The sequence below is a fragment of the Trypanosoma cruzi genome, genomic scaffold (assembly GCF_000209065.1).
Source record: "Trypanosoma cruzi strain CL Brener 1047053516977 genomic scaffold, whole genome shotgun sequence".
Taxonomy (NCBI): domain Eukaryota; phylum Euglenozoa; class Kinetoplastea; order Trypanosomatida; family Trypanosomatidae; genus Trypanosoma; species Trypanosoma cruzi.
This window is the reverse complement of record NW_001849252.1, coordinates 19,597-33,225: the sequence shown is the minus strand read 5'-3', so window position 1 is coordinate 33,225 and position 13,629 is coordinate 19,597. Positions and strand designations below refer to the sequence as shown.

At 53.4% G+C, this 13,629-nt stretch overlaps 1 protein-coding gene and 3 pseudogenes across 1 annotated transcript, besides 5 other annotated features; all 4 read right to left on the bottom strand.

Moving 5' to 3' along the window:
* Window positions 1-10,049: a sequence feature (areas not merged during assembly with more than two copies in the genome that could not be assigned to a particular haplotype).
* Tc00.1047053508629.120 (mucin-associated surface protein (MASP), putative) lies at window positions 313-1,677 on the bottom strand (the record flags this gene model as incomplete). The annotated part of the gene is made up of 1 exon (XM_808639.1): window positions 313-1,677. One exon carries the CDS (start codon window positions 1,675-1,677, stop codon window positions 313-315), a length of 1,365 nt encoding a protein of 454 aa, XP_813732.1.
* Window positions 2,066-2,094: a sequence feature (AT_rich).
* Window positions 2,451-5,588, bottom strand: Tc00.1047053508629.100 (annotated as a pseudogene).
* Window positions 9,313-11,108, bottom strand: Tc00.1047053508629.74 (annotated as a pseudogene).
* Window positions 10,050-10,211: a sequence feature (areas merged during assembly that could not be assigned to a particular haplotype. This can correspond to areas where the two haplotypes were merged or to regions with more than two copies in the genome that were merged during assembly.).
* Window positions 10,212-13,629: part of a sequence feature (areas not merged during assembly with more than two copies in the genome that could not be assigned to a particular haplotype) that runs on past the window's edge.
* Window positions 10,232-10,285: a sequence feature (GA-rich).
* Window positions 13,087-13,587, bottom strand: Tc00.1047053508629.68 (annotated as a pseudogene).

Sequence of the window (13,629 nt, the reverse complement as noted above, 5' to 3'; positions counted from 1 at the left end):
ACACACGCAAGCAAGCATCAAAAGTAGAAAAAGTAAAGCACAAAAAAAAAGGGGCTGCACAGTATGGCTCCAGCGCGCATGCACTCACACACAAACATGGTCCACGCAAACAGCTGTGGGCGTGTCGTGCATATGACTGTGTCCGGGATACGTGCCAAGTAGCGGATACGGAGAGCAGCAAGGAACACACGGCGGGGCAGCGGAAGCAAATTTTAAAAAGCTCAGCATTTTACCTTATTTATTGCGTAGAAACAAAAGAAGCGCACAAAGCCCGCGGTTGGATGCTGGCACGCATAGCCCACATACAATCTTTCAACCAAGTGTCCCGTACGTGAGCGCCGCCAGAAAAAGCAGCAGCCGGGCATGCAGACGGGTGTCATGAAAGCAGGCGTCATTTCCCACACGGTTCTCCAGCGCCTTCGTTGTGGGCGCAGAGGAAAGAGGAGCCGGCATGCTTGCCGTCGTAGTATTGCCTTCGCTGGTAGCAGTGTCGTTGGTGCTTGTGGCGGCGTCCTCTTCGGTGCCTTCCGCTGCACTCCCGTCCTCGCCGGTCTGGGAAAACTGAGTCAGTGGCGCAGCCGAAGTCTCTTCCTGCAGCTCCACTGGGGAATCATGGGAGTAGTGGCTGCCACCTCCTGTCGGCCTTGTATCTGGTGGGGATTCGGGTGCAGCAGAAGAAGCAGCGGAAGCAGAATGTGCAGCGCCTGGAAGTTCACCAGAGGGAGCGGGATCCGGCGCCCGCGAGGCCGCAGAAGAAGAGGAATCCGTCGTGCCACCGGTGCCAGCAATGCCAGCAGGAGAGTTAACACCAGCGCTGCCCGAGGTGTCAATTGGAGAAGGAGTACCAGCGGAACCCTCAGCGCCAGCAGCAGGAGACGCGGGTTTTAGTGTGGGGGAGGCGTCACGAGTAGCCACCCCCTCTTGAAGCACCGAGGGTCCTGCTGCAGGGTTGATGCTGCTGTTCTGTGTACTCCCCGGATCAGTTGTGCTGGCAGTTGCCTTTGTTGATTTTGCTTCCTCGCTCAGTTCCGTGTTTCCCTCACGGTGGTTTTGCACCGTAACCGCGGCCCCAGGCAGGGGATCATTGTGCAGACTTTTGTCCGTGGTGCCTCCGGCAGTTTGATCGCTGGCAGCACCGCCGTCCTTTGAAGGAGATAGAGAGGCCGTTTCCGCAAGTTCCCCAGATGGTCTGTTCCCTCCGAGACCTGTGCTAAGGGGCTCATCTTCCGTTGGTGTGTTGGGCAGCTGTTCCTGCGGATTCGGAGCGAGTGGCCTTGTTGCCTTTGCTTCGGACGGCAATTCAACACGAGGCACTGGTTCCGGCTGACCCGGTGTAACTATGGTGCCCTCTTCTTGACGGGGTAAACCGTCCTTAGAGATATCTGCCACCACACCATCCTTAACAGTTTCGGTAAGTAAATATTGGCTGTCCAAATCGTCAGACTCCAGGGAACCACCTTCACTTTCCTCAGTATCTTTATCCGTTGGATCCTCATTAGCACCAGGACTCTCAGATAGGACAGGAGGCTGAACACCAACCCCAACTCCATTTTTGCCGGAAGTTCCACTATCACCAGGAGGAACATAAACATCATCGGCCGCAACTCCACATAAACCGCACCACAGCACGCAGAGGGCACACACCAGCAGCACACGGCCAGTCATCATCATCGCCATCACTCCTGTCACTTGCGTGCCGCCCTCAGCACAAACCAACTCCCCGTCAACGCAGAGCAAAAAACAAAGGAGAAAGACAAGTCAAACAACCACGCAACGGTACCTCCAGCGATGAGAGTCACGCACCACCGCAACAACAACAAGAAGGAGGGCGCAGCAAAACGACAACAACACAAACAACAATGAGCGCTCATCGCCCACGCCCCTTCCCCACACTCCCACTGTCACCGTCAGCGTTGCTCCCTCCGCACACACTCGTCGGCACGGAAAACCCCAGTGACACTAGGCACGGCACAGACAGAAACGAGCCGCTGGGATTCACCAAAAGGGCAAAAACAAAACAAAAATGGTGAGGCTCCGGCAGAACCTACGTATGACCCACACAAACAAAAAAATTAATGAAATATATTTTAAAAAGAGCACACTGTTCCACGAGTCCACACAACATCCCTCACGTTTCATGCGGCCTCCGGCCTGTCCCCTCCACTCCTCCTTTTGTGCAGTCGGTGGGACGCACAGCAATGAGGTCTGCACCGCGTGTGGGCAAAAAAATCAAAGAAGAGGGGAAGCACGTCACTCATGACGGCATGCAGCAAACGAACATTAAAGAGAAGAAAAGAGCAGGAGTGATGATTGTCCCAGTACAAAAACCAGCAGCAGGCAATGATAATGTAACATCAAAATATATATATATATAGAAAACAAAACAAAAGAAGGACCGCGGGAAAAGCGGTAAATATTCTCCATGAGGAGCCGCACATCCACACCCTTTGGCTCATGAGCCTGCCACGACTCCACACAGTCCCAAAAGCAGAAGCAGAAACGCCCGAGACACACATCCATGGACGGTGCTGTCGCCAACTAAACCAATGGACATCAACTCGGTGATATTCTCCGAATCAAAAGTGTCGTTGCCCAAAGGCGGCGCTGCGTTGGACTCCAATGGGGTCTCTGTCCCCCCAGGCGCTGTGCTCGCGGAGTCGGTGCAGCACCAACGTCATCCGACACGTTATCCTTGTGGTGAACAATTGTCTGGTCTCTGTTGAACGCAGGCGTGGCTGTGGTGGCATCCGCGGGCGTCGCGTAAGTGCCGTTGAGTAAATCGGGGCCGCTGTTCGTGCCCACGGCAGTGCGGACATGCGTGTCCTCTTCACGGTCAGCGTCTTGTTCTTCGCTCGTGAGCGTGTCGGCATTGGCCGGCTCGTTGTGCACTCTCCTCAAAACATACAGTGAAATTCTGTGCTGCGTCCAATCTTCTTCGGTTCCGTTCCGCAGAGAGCCTTCATCCGCCTTGCCCGCCTGCCCCATCGTCGATGCAGCCAAGTTGGGAGGCAAGGGCTCCTGGCCACCCTCAGGGCGCTCCCCACCAAAAGGTTTCCTGGCTTCAAGTACCTCCTGGCGACTGTCCGCGCTCGGTGTCGGAGACAACGCAGGCGCCATTCCACCACTGCTCGCCGCCTCTTCTTCCATTTCCCCCTTGGCAGCTGGGGTGGCAAGACCAATTACGTCAGAAGAAAAAGTTTGCCTGGAAACTGTTGGGCCCTTCTTATTTCCTAATGGTTGCGCCGGTGAGTCCTGTCTTTGTGGTGATGATGATGTGGCTTCCTGCCGCGCTTCATCCATGGCGACGGACCCATTGGCAGGCTCATCAGAAGATTCACTTGCGTGGCTGCTTTCAGGCGCACCTTTCGGGGCCGGCACCCTCGCCTCTGAAGCAGCGACTGCTTTCGTCTTCATTAGTGCTTTAAGCTCGTCATCGTACAACGCGCGGTTGTACAGCAGGACGTTGCTCACCGTCACATGAATGTTTCCTGAGTCCCTTTTGCCGTCGCCGCCAATTTAAAAGTGTGAGACGCTGTGGAACCCCAACACTGTTTTTGTCTCTTCAAAGAAGCTGTAATCCTCACCACCACCGTCGTATACCGTCAATCCATCCGCGTACACAAGCAACTCCTTAAAGTAATCCATTTCCAGTCCCACCCTATGTGTTGTGTTCAGTTCCCACTTGGCATCCGCCGGCAGCGCCAAACGACTGCCGTTGAAGATTATCTCCCACTTATTTTTCTTCGCCCACAACAGATCAAAGGGCAGCGTGCTTTTGTGGTCATTCATCCTCACACTCATCAAAGGAAAGGAGCTGCCGATGCCCTCCATCACCTCCGGGAGCGACACCGTCGCCAAAAGAGTGAATTTGTAGTTCGCGAAGTGGTACAGCTGTTTCTGCCCATGCTCGCCAACAGGCCACTTCGCCCACGCTCCAGACCCTTGGAACGTCAGTCCACCATCAGGAGTACTTGTCACTGCCCAGTGAACGGTTGCATTCACGCAGGGGCACTCGCCACTCCATGTATTCACAGTTGACGTGCTGGATAAGAAGCCAACCAGCCCTTTGCCAAAGTCACCGCCACAACCACTGCGCTTATTGTCATTCTTTTCATTCCCGCAGCCGTATCCCCTCGCAATGCACGCGTCTCTTTCCTTCCAGGCAGCCAAAAACTTCTTCATTTCCTTCAAATTCCCCGTCAAGTCCAAAAAAGCAATGTTGTACTGCTTACCTCCCTCCGCAGCAGCGACCTCGTACGAGCAGCGCAGTTTTCACTTTTCCTTCTTTGCTTCCTTACGCAATGACGCTTTTTCTGCGGCGTACAGCAGAGTGCTGGCGGCGACGTTCTCATTCTCAGCGGATATCGGCGCAACATCATAAATTCAGCTCATGTCCGTCAGCCACAAGTGAAGCCAAACCGTTTCTTCTTCTCCCTCCTTCCCAGATCATACCGGCCGGCTGACGAGGATGAATTTCTGTCCATCGATCGTCGCACTGACGAAGCCACCCGGCACGCCGTGCCCTGTTCGTGTCCGTGAGTTGCCCCACACGCCTGAAATAGTGTCGTATGCCTCCGTCCACCGAATCCCCCTTTCCGTCCGCCCTGCAAGCCCTGCGGCTGCCGTCCTCACACGACGTCATCATGCGGAGACCTTTGCCCTCCCATTCAAGCGTCGCAGGCTGGATGCAGCCCTCATGGCTCCTATCATTTGAAAACTCCTTATCATACACTAAGCCGTTGGCGAGTATGATCAAAGAAGCGACCTCTCCACCATTAGTAAGTGCTTGAATGGGCAGCACATAAGAATCATCGTCCTCCAGACGAATGCGTGCACCGCCACCACCCAGAAATTGTTTGTGGGGTTCGGCATTGGGTTTGAAATCCTTCAAAAAGCTGTCAAGAAAAACTCTCAAAGTTGTTTATTGATTCCACTCAAACTCCCTCTTATCCTTACCATCATCTTCAGAGAAAACGGTGCTCCTCGCATACCTGGACGACCAATAGCCATCAACAGCCACCTTCGTCCATGGAGCCCCTGACTCGCCATAACCCCCGACAAGAGCACATGTTTCTCCATCAGCCATAATAGTCGTTGGGCTCAATAGGCGGTCAACTTTAATGTCGTAATAATCAAACATCATGCCAGTTCCATTCGCCCATGTCCCTCCATTGACTTCCATAGACTTTGCGGCAATGCCAGCATACAATTCGCTCTCCTTGGGGTTCTTGTAATGCGCTTCAGCAACAGCCACAACAACACCACTCACTCCAAAAAGAAAAGTTACACGTAACAAATCACAACTGACCACCCTCGTGGCATCCATTGAATCATAAATTGATTCCTCTCCAGTGAAAGATAATTACACAATTTGAATTACTCTCCACAACAGCATCACAGGGGCCGCAGCACATCATCAACAAAAAAGAGCGGAAGCACCGCGGAAGTAAACACATGCCGGGACATATTGGGCCTCCGCGGCTCACTCTCTCTTCCTTCCCTCCTTCCCTCCTCCTTCCGCTGGATCCGGTCACGCGGCGACGGTTGTGTGTGCGGGGTGCCTTCACTGCAGCAACACGTGAGAGCATATAAATATGTGTGTGTGTGCGGTGTGTGTGCTGTTGGTCCTTTCACTGCCTTACAATTTCACAGTAGTGATTGGCGTTTGTTTTCTTGCTTTCCTAGCGTGTCTGTCCAAGAATTGGAGAAGGCAGCGGCGGCAGAAAGAAAACAACAACGGTACACACCGCCACCACTCAAAGCAAAGCACAAAATCAAAATCCCCGCAGCCATTACTCCCCAGTACCCCCAACAGCATAAATAAATGTAAAATATTTAAAAAGCGAACAGCCTCCCAATGAGGTACCGCAGGCAATGGCGCTGCAAAAAAGACAAATGAGAGGGAGCCACTTGTGCAGTGAGGGAAACAAGCGTTGCACTGCAACGGCACGACGGCGTGACACCACGTGGGGAGATTCGATACAGACCAGCACGTCACGTGCAAGAAGACTTGTTTCTCCCGCTGAGTAGAGAGGAAAAGAGCCTCAGCGCCCAATGATGAGAGGTTGCCTGTACCTCCTCGCAGGACCAGCAAGCTCTGTGGGCACAAAGATGCAGATGACGCTCTGCTGCACTTATGACAGCCGTCGCACCCGTCGTAATGACAATCGCATCCTGTCGCACCGCACGCCGCAGTCGGTGCGCACAGTCTCCGTCTCCCTCCCTCCTTTCCCTCTCCCTGAGAACTCATCGGTGGCCGTGGCACACTCACAGACATGTCAGAAATCACTTGTTTTTCTTCCCTTGCACTTCGAACAGCAGCACCGCCAAACGCATGTCACTCCTCCTTTGCGGATTCCCATCAGACACGCCTCCCGCCACATGCATCAACCCACAGGCACACAGTCCGCAAACGCCACGCAGCCGCCCCGCATGATGCCGCCGCACACACCAACACGGCGCCCCGCCACTCGGCGCAAGCATTGTCTGGACACACAGAACAGGTTGCCCCAGTCAACGACAGCCCCCTCCAAGCAGTGAGGCAGGACTCGTCAGTAACAATCAAACAACCAGCCCCTCGTCTCTTCCTTCCGCCATGCACGAGGTTCTGCCTGCCCAATGCATCATCCGTGACGCCCGGGCTCTCAGTAAGCGAGCAAAACGCTATGCTCCCCTCCGCTCAACGAGAAGCCCATTGACAATTCTCAACCAGTCGTCTTCATGGGCTGTGCATGAGGAGCACCACGGCAAGAATGCACAGGAGCTTATATGCAAACCCCTCAACTCATTCCGCGTCAATAAGCAGTGTGGCACCATGCCTGAGCTTCACAACAATGTCGACTTGATCTTCTCTGAGAGGCCTCCCATAGACACCGCACGTGGTCACAGTAAAGAAAAAGCAATGCCTCCAATCTGGCTGTCATCCCGCGGAGATCAAAGCACAATCCAACAAAATACGGCAAATCATCACATATGCCACAAAGACCATCAGCAGCTTACGCGGCAAATGCACAGCACGGAAGAAGAGTCATGCTCACAAACACGCAACACAAAGACACAGTAAGAGAGATGGGAAAAGAAGCACCCAAAGCCATCCTCTGTGAATGGAAATGATAACAGCACCAAACAACGTGAAGCACCAGTCGGGCACCACATGTGGGCCACAGACACACCCGCCCATTGGCTCTTCCTCCTCCCAATGGTGTGGCCCTCCTTCACCTCCACAAACACGCCTGTCCCTCAGTTATGTGTGCCTCTGACGCAAGCCACTCAAGGTGCGTTTCGGCAATCCAAAATTCAGCACCTCAGAAAAACAGTGGAAATGCTCGCAGAGGCCACACGGCTACTCAACGCAGCCTCAAGCCCTCCTCACGACTCTTCAATGCGGCGGAAAGGAGTACAGGCGGCTCTCGTGTCACAGAAGACGGCCAATGGGAGCGGTTTTCAAAGCGCAGAAAATGCCGAGGTGTGAAACAGAAGAGAAAGGAAGAGGTTCGCAGAGGACGTCACCTGCCACGCCTGGCATGCGTCGTCTCATTCGTGCAACGGAGAACCAACGACACGGTTGTTGCGGTGTCTGTCCGTGAGTGCACCTCACTCTCGCGCCAATGAGCGCCTCAAGAAACATCCTGCAGAGGGCAAGCAGCTGGCCGTGCAGACAATCCCGTGTCTCGTCAACGTTCCAGCAGCCGCTCCTTTGGCGAGGCGTCGCTCTCTTTCGTCCTTGTCTCCCGTGCGCCATCCTCGTATGAAATGAAAATGCCTTCCACAACTGGTGTCATCAAGCACCTCCAAGTAAATTATAAAGGATTCACGGCCTCGAGAAAAAGCACCCAAAGTGGTAGTCAACGTGAACTCAGAAACGCATGCCATCTTCTGCAGCCGCGTGCATTGCAACTCCCCTAAGCCGCCCACTTTTTCTTCCTTCCTTGTAGACCCAAACCGCATAGTACACTTGGATTTGCTCGGGTCCTCCACAGGCTCATGTAACGGTGTCCACCACGCCCGTGCAGCTCGTGACAGCATCATTTCCCCGTCCACTTCTGCGCCACTGAATAGCGTGAAATAGAGATCCAAAACACCACATCTACAAGGCAAACACACATGCATCGCTCCAACGGGTGACACTGAGAGAAATCACACGACAGCACACTATCTCTCGCCCTCCCATCAGCGATTTGCCGTCAACAACAACAACGGCATTGAGAAGCAGCCTCGAGACAATCCCTGAGCGCCATCCCGCCTCGGCGAGCGACCCACTCCGGGAACCCTGCACTCCAGTGCCGTTCCGGAAAGAACTCCTGCCACCGCCAACCGTGTTTCCCTGTCGCGTTGACACACGGAGCCCGCTTCAGAGAAACAACAACACGCTCCATTCAAAACGTGGCTATGAGAGTGCTTGGCAACAGGCGCGGGGCGCACCCTCTCAGTTTTCAGTGCCGACAAAGTAAAAGAGCATCAGTGCCGACTTGCTGCAGCACGCACAGTTGTGCCTCTCTTGTCCTCCCTCGTGCTTTCCCAAATAAATCGTAATGCCCGCACTGCGGTAGCACGTGCCCTCACACCCCGTGGTGCCACAACTGTGTCCCGGCACGACGCGTCTGGTCCGGACGCTGGTAGATGCCGTCTGCATTGCGCCAACAACAATCCCACAAGGGAAATATTGCCGGCTCCTGGATTCTCCCGGCAATACGGGATACGGCCACAGCCCCGCAGCCAACGCACAACGCACACCGAGCCAGCAATCACCCAAAGAGACACACGCAGAAGCGGATCCTCATCCACCCATGACGCGACGCCTCACTCCACACAGTCACACGGAGTGCGCCATTTCACCAATAGATCTTATCCTTCGTCCATCCCTTAAGGATGCTTCTGTCAGTGATGGGAATCAGAACACAATAGAATAAAATGGACAATGCAGTAGTACTGCGAAACCGCTGGTGACAATGATTCCCTCATACCGGGGTACTTCTCCAATTACGCCTCGTATGCACACACACAATCAACATACCATATAAAAACCACCCAATGTTTTTCACCAGAAACTAAACAACCCCAATCCCTCCCTAATTTATTCTGCCACTGTTAAGTTCGATAGCGTTGGACAGTTCTGAAATCTGTGCGATATACTGCCGCCTTGTGCTGGTGCACCCGCACCGCATGCAAAGACACAAGTATCAAAAAATATATAACTCCCACAATATTTTTTTACCACAAACCAAAATTGCCCCTTTCATTCCCTAATTTGTTTTCCTATTTCGACGGTTCTTCCTCACTTCGGAGTGCTTCGTCTCTTCTAAATTCTCCGGATGGTATTGACACTTGGTACTGGCGCACCTTCTCCTTCCAAAACGCCGCAATTTTTTGTTTTTCCTTCTTGCTCACATTATTGGAATTGACGACATCACATCTCTGCCAGCCATTCATCGCTGTGCTGTCTGCGTGCTGCACATAAATAATCTCCCACGACATGTATTGGGATAATTCCTCCCAACCACTAAAATATGCCGCCAGACACTCAGTGAACTGCCTCACAGTGCTGGTCATCTTGTGGTGCTCACCCGCCGCAGCCATCCGCAGTCCAACCAGCGTCTTCGGATTTGTGTCCACAAAGAAAAGGCCGTCCACCAGCGGAAAGTTTTGTACTTTCGGCTCATACAGCACCCAGTGGTCCATAGCAACCGGATTGGAAAGACATTCCGGTGACGATAAAACCTCTTTTCTGGTGAAGCTCGTGTCTGAGTGCTCTTTCAGCGCACAGCTGTGTGGCTCACGTCGTCCTGGTGGCCTCAGTTCCCTGATTTTGAGTCTTATCGCACGCAGGAAATCCTCATTCAAAAATGCGGATACGGCATGCTTTTCAATAAGATTTGGTAAGAAATAATCACAAATACTCAGCACGAGAAACAAAAAATCCGTCTGCTTCATTTCACTTCACATCTTGGACAATGTTTCACGTTCAAAATGGGGAGATATCAGTACAGTCAGAGGCGATTCAATGCTGTTTCCTCGTCGTACTCGGACAACCCCCACAAGTTTTCGAGACACATGATTGCCGTTGCACGACTCGCCAGTTCCGATACCAGCGTAATACCGTAGCATCGAAGGGGTGATATCATTCACGGCATCTTCACGCTCGTTAAAGCGAGCGTCAGACTTTTGTTCATTAAAAATGAAGCGGAGAATCGGCCCTACTTTGTCTATGCGACCCTTCACCTTTTTCCAGTAGTCCGCTTCTTCCTCCTCCGCTTCTTCCTCCGCTTCTTCTTCCGCTCGTTCCTCCGCAAGCCGCCGATTGTGCTTCTTCCAAACGCACATTGCCTTTACATCGCTCTCGTCAGGGCAATTAATTATGATTCGTTCCGCTCCCATTTGCTCCGCCCACGATTCGTAGTTGTTTTTGTCGGGTGATGTCACCACAATCATGCCCCATCCCTCGCAAGGCAAACCAGTAGACGGTTCATGACCCTTCATTGACACGTCGTAGATAATATACCCCTTCACCCCACGCCCAGAAAACTCGTCCAAAATATCCACGATACTAGACGCCTCACCGTATTTTTTCACCGTTTCTGTGATCTTGTCAAATAGTTATTTTCGATCCGCAATAAAGTAAACAACCACAGGGATTTGCTCCGCATCGTAGTGCAGCAGCTGGTAGAGGGGGTGCGGACCGGCACCCATCGACTTCCCGATCCCGGACGTCCCAATCAGCAGACGCTTCTTGGGCTTAAATTCGGTCCGACCGTGACTGCTGAACCACTTGGTTAAATCGCCCTTGACGGTCTGCCACACTCGCTCCACCTCACAGTTCACATAGCAGTCAGGAATAAATTCACTCACCTCCCTTTCCCACGTGTACGGCCATCCATCGTCCGAGGTGAGCACCAACAGCCTGGGACGTGGTGCACCGGATTGCTGCACAGCGTCATCCTTTTCGAAGGTGTTGCCAGCTTTCTTGTACGTCCATGACTGCGGGGGTTTCCCCTCCTCCACCTTCATTCCCGTCCCCTCGCCACCAGGAACTTCCACCACATGATGCCAACTCGCATTGTACACAGACTCGTAGCATCCCTCCAGCATTTCCATCCTTCAGCCACCTTCGTTGAATTCCGCGCCTGAGAGAAGACTATTTATGATTTTCTTCTGCGTGAGAATCGATTATATGCCTGTTTTCTTGGTTGGATTGAGTTAAAGCTGAACACTAACCATTAATCAAAAAAGGAATAAGAGTAATAGCCAAAGGTCACAGTCATGACTGGCAGCCACAGCAAGAGTGCCATACGCGCGGTGCGACGGCACAGTACTCGATGCACACCACATGCACGAGGACCACCGCAACGACGGCGCGTGGGTGCCAACCACCCAGAACAGTGTTGGAGAGAGCCAACAATAACAGCAACGTGGTGGACGCGGAGGGTTCGCTCACGCATTCCGCTCGCCACGGTCCGCACCCGTGTGGCACCGCCGACACCGCACACACTTGACAAAAGGCCGTGGGCACATAAACCCTGACAGAAGCACAAATCATACACACCGCAACAGCGATGCATCACGGTAATCCCACACACAACAGAAAAAAGTGCAATTTGCATGCTTTATGGAAAGTATCTGCAATTCGCGTGTCACAAAAGAGTGCCGTGACGCTGCCTTTCTTATTGCATTCGCCATTCACGTATCACTTGGAAGCACGCAGCCACTACTCCTCCGTTCCGCTCCCCGTGCTGCTCGCGTCACTCCACTGGAGGAAGTTGTCACCGCACATCCCCCTCACCGTGCATTGCGGAATAAAAACCTGCCACACGGCATGGGTGCAGTGCCACCCCGCCAATAAATCCCAGGAAATTCCCCACTGCCTCGTGTGGCACGGACGGCAGTCTCATTATGCCTGCGAAAGGCTTTTTTTCCAATCAAGAACGCGGCCCCACCACACGCCCGTAAAAACGTTTGTTCCGTCGCACGCAAAGGACTGGAGCGAGGAAACAGCAGGAAAGACAACACCGGCAGCCATGAGCAGCCCGCACACGCCAACACACCGCTGCCCCGCATATCACCAAAAATAAAAATACCAAAGAAACATGTCACATCCCAACTGCAAATCGCAAGTGCGGTTGCAGCACACACTCCCACCTCCTGGGCGTGTGCGGCCCCTCGCTGCTCGGCGCTCCAAGTGAGATCACCAAAAGCACCAATTCGGGAGCATTCGACCACCGCCACAGCAGTCACGCTCCCCATTTCTCACAAAGGCAAAGGCTTGCGGCGGCGCAGCGGACGGCGGCATGCACAGTCGCAGGGTAATGGACTGCCGCGGGAATCACGCAAATGCGATGCGCCCCTCCTTTTGGGAAACCCAACAAAAAATACATGTGTCGCGCAGTCCCCGTGAGCAACACACATTGAACCGTATTCAGCTCCACTACTGTGGCCATCCGCACACACAGCATGAGTGCGACAACGCATGCAAGGAAGCACGGAATAACACCACTCATCCCTCCAATAAAGGTCAGGCGGCGTCCGTGCTGCCCTCAACAATAATTCCACCCCACATCACCCCTCTGCATATCCGCAGCAAAAAGGCCCACACGGTGTACACTACATTGCAATTTCCTAAAGAGCAAGCCGGATCATCAGAGTGCTGCCCTCTTCTCAATGTTGGGTAGAGGCTCTCTGGTCCTTGTCGCCGCCAGCCTGCGGTATTATGGAGTGGCATTGCGTTCTCGGCATATCTCTCCATTTTCCCTCGCTGTCCAGACGCCGCAAATGAAGTGATGTCCCACAAGTGGTTCCGACCGGTCTGAAGAACGTGACGTGTCAGACTCACTGAAACTGTGCGCGTGTGCGTTATTACGGGCGAGCGACACGATGCTCTCGCACATCCATGTATTCCGATCCTGCGCAACACCCCATTTGACGGCGCGGAAAACGTTGGACACCGAACACGCACAAATCGCACAATGAATGCCTCTGGAGAACAAACACCCCCATTAACGTCAACACAGACACAGTAACAAAACAAACAAAAGAAATCCAACCTCTGCGCGTCCTACCGCAAGAAGGTGAAGACACACACGCTTGTCCCCTTAGCTTCACTCCAACTCCTCAAAAGTTGATAGGTCCATGGCAGGAGGAATCACGCTACTCCTCCCTCGCTCCCTGTCACGAGGCATGGCATTGCGCATATCCAGTGCATCTGCATCACCCACATACGTCCCTTTGGGGCATTCGCCTCAGGAGTCACCAAGCACGTGCCGCTAGAAAGTGTACTCCCAGTCTATGCTGCTTCTCCTGAGCGACCTTGCTGCCTTACCGCACAAACAAGTCCACAATTTACGCATTATGACTGCAGACACGTGCCAGTGGGGATCCCCGCCCTTTCCCTCAGCCTTGCCAAGGGCGTGCGCCATACAAATGCCGGTCATAGGGCAGACACACACAGGCGCCGATACCCGTGACAGTGAGTGAGATACTCGCCGCAGAATGAGGCGCCGCAGGTCTCCGCTCACTGATCCAGATTGACCACCCTGAAGCCCACGATTCCCGTGGGTTTGGCATCCCGATGGGTCGTCGTGACTCGTTGACTCCCATAATGGAGGAGTGCCAAGCAAGCAAGAACCAAAAGCCTGGACA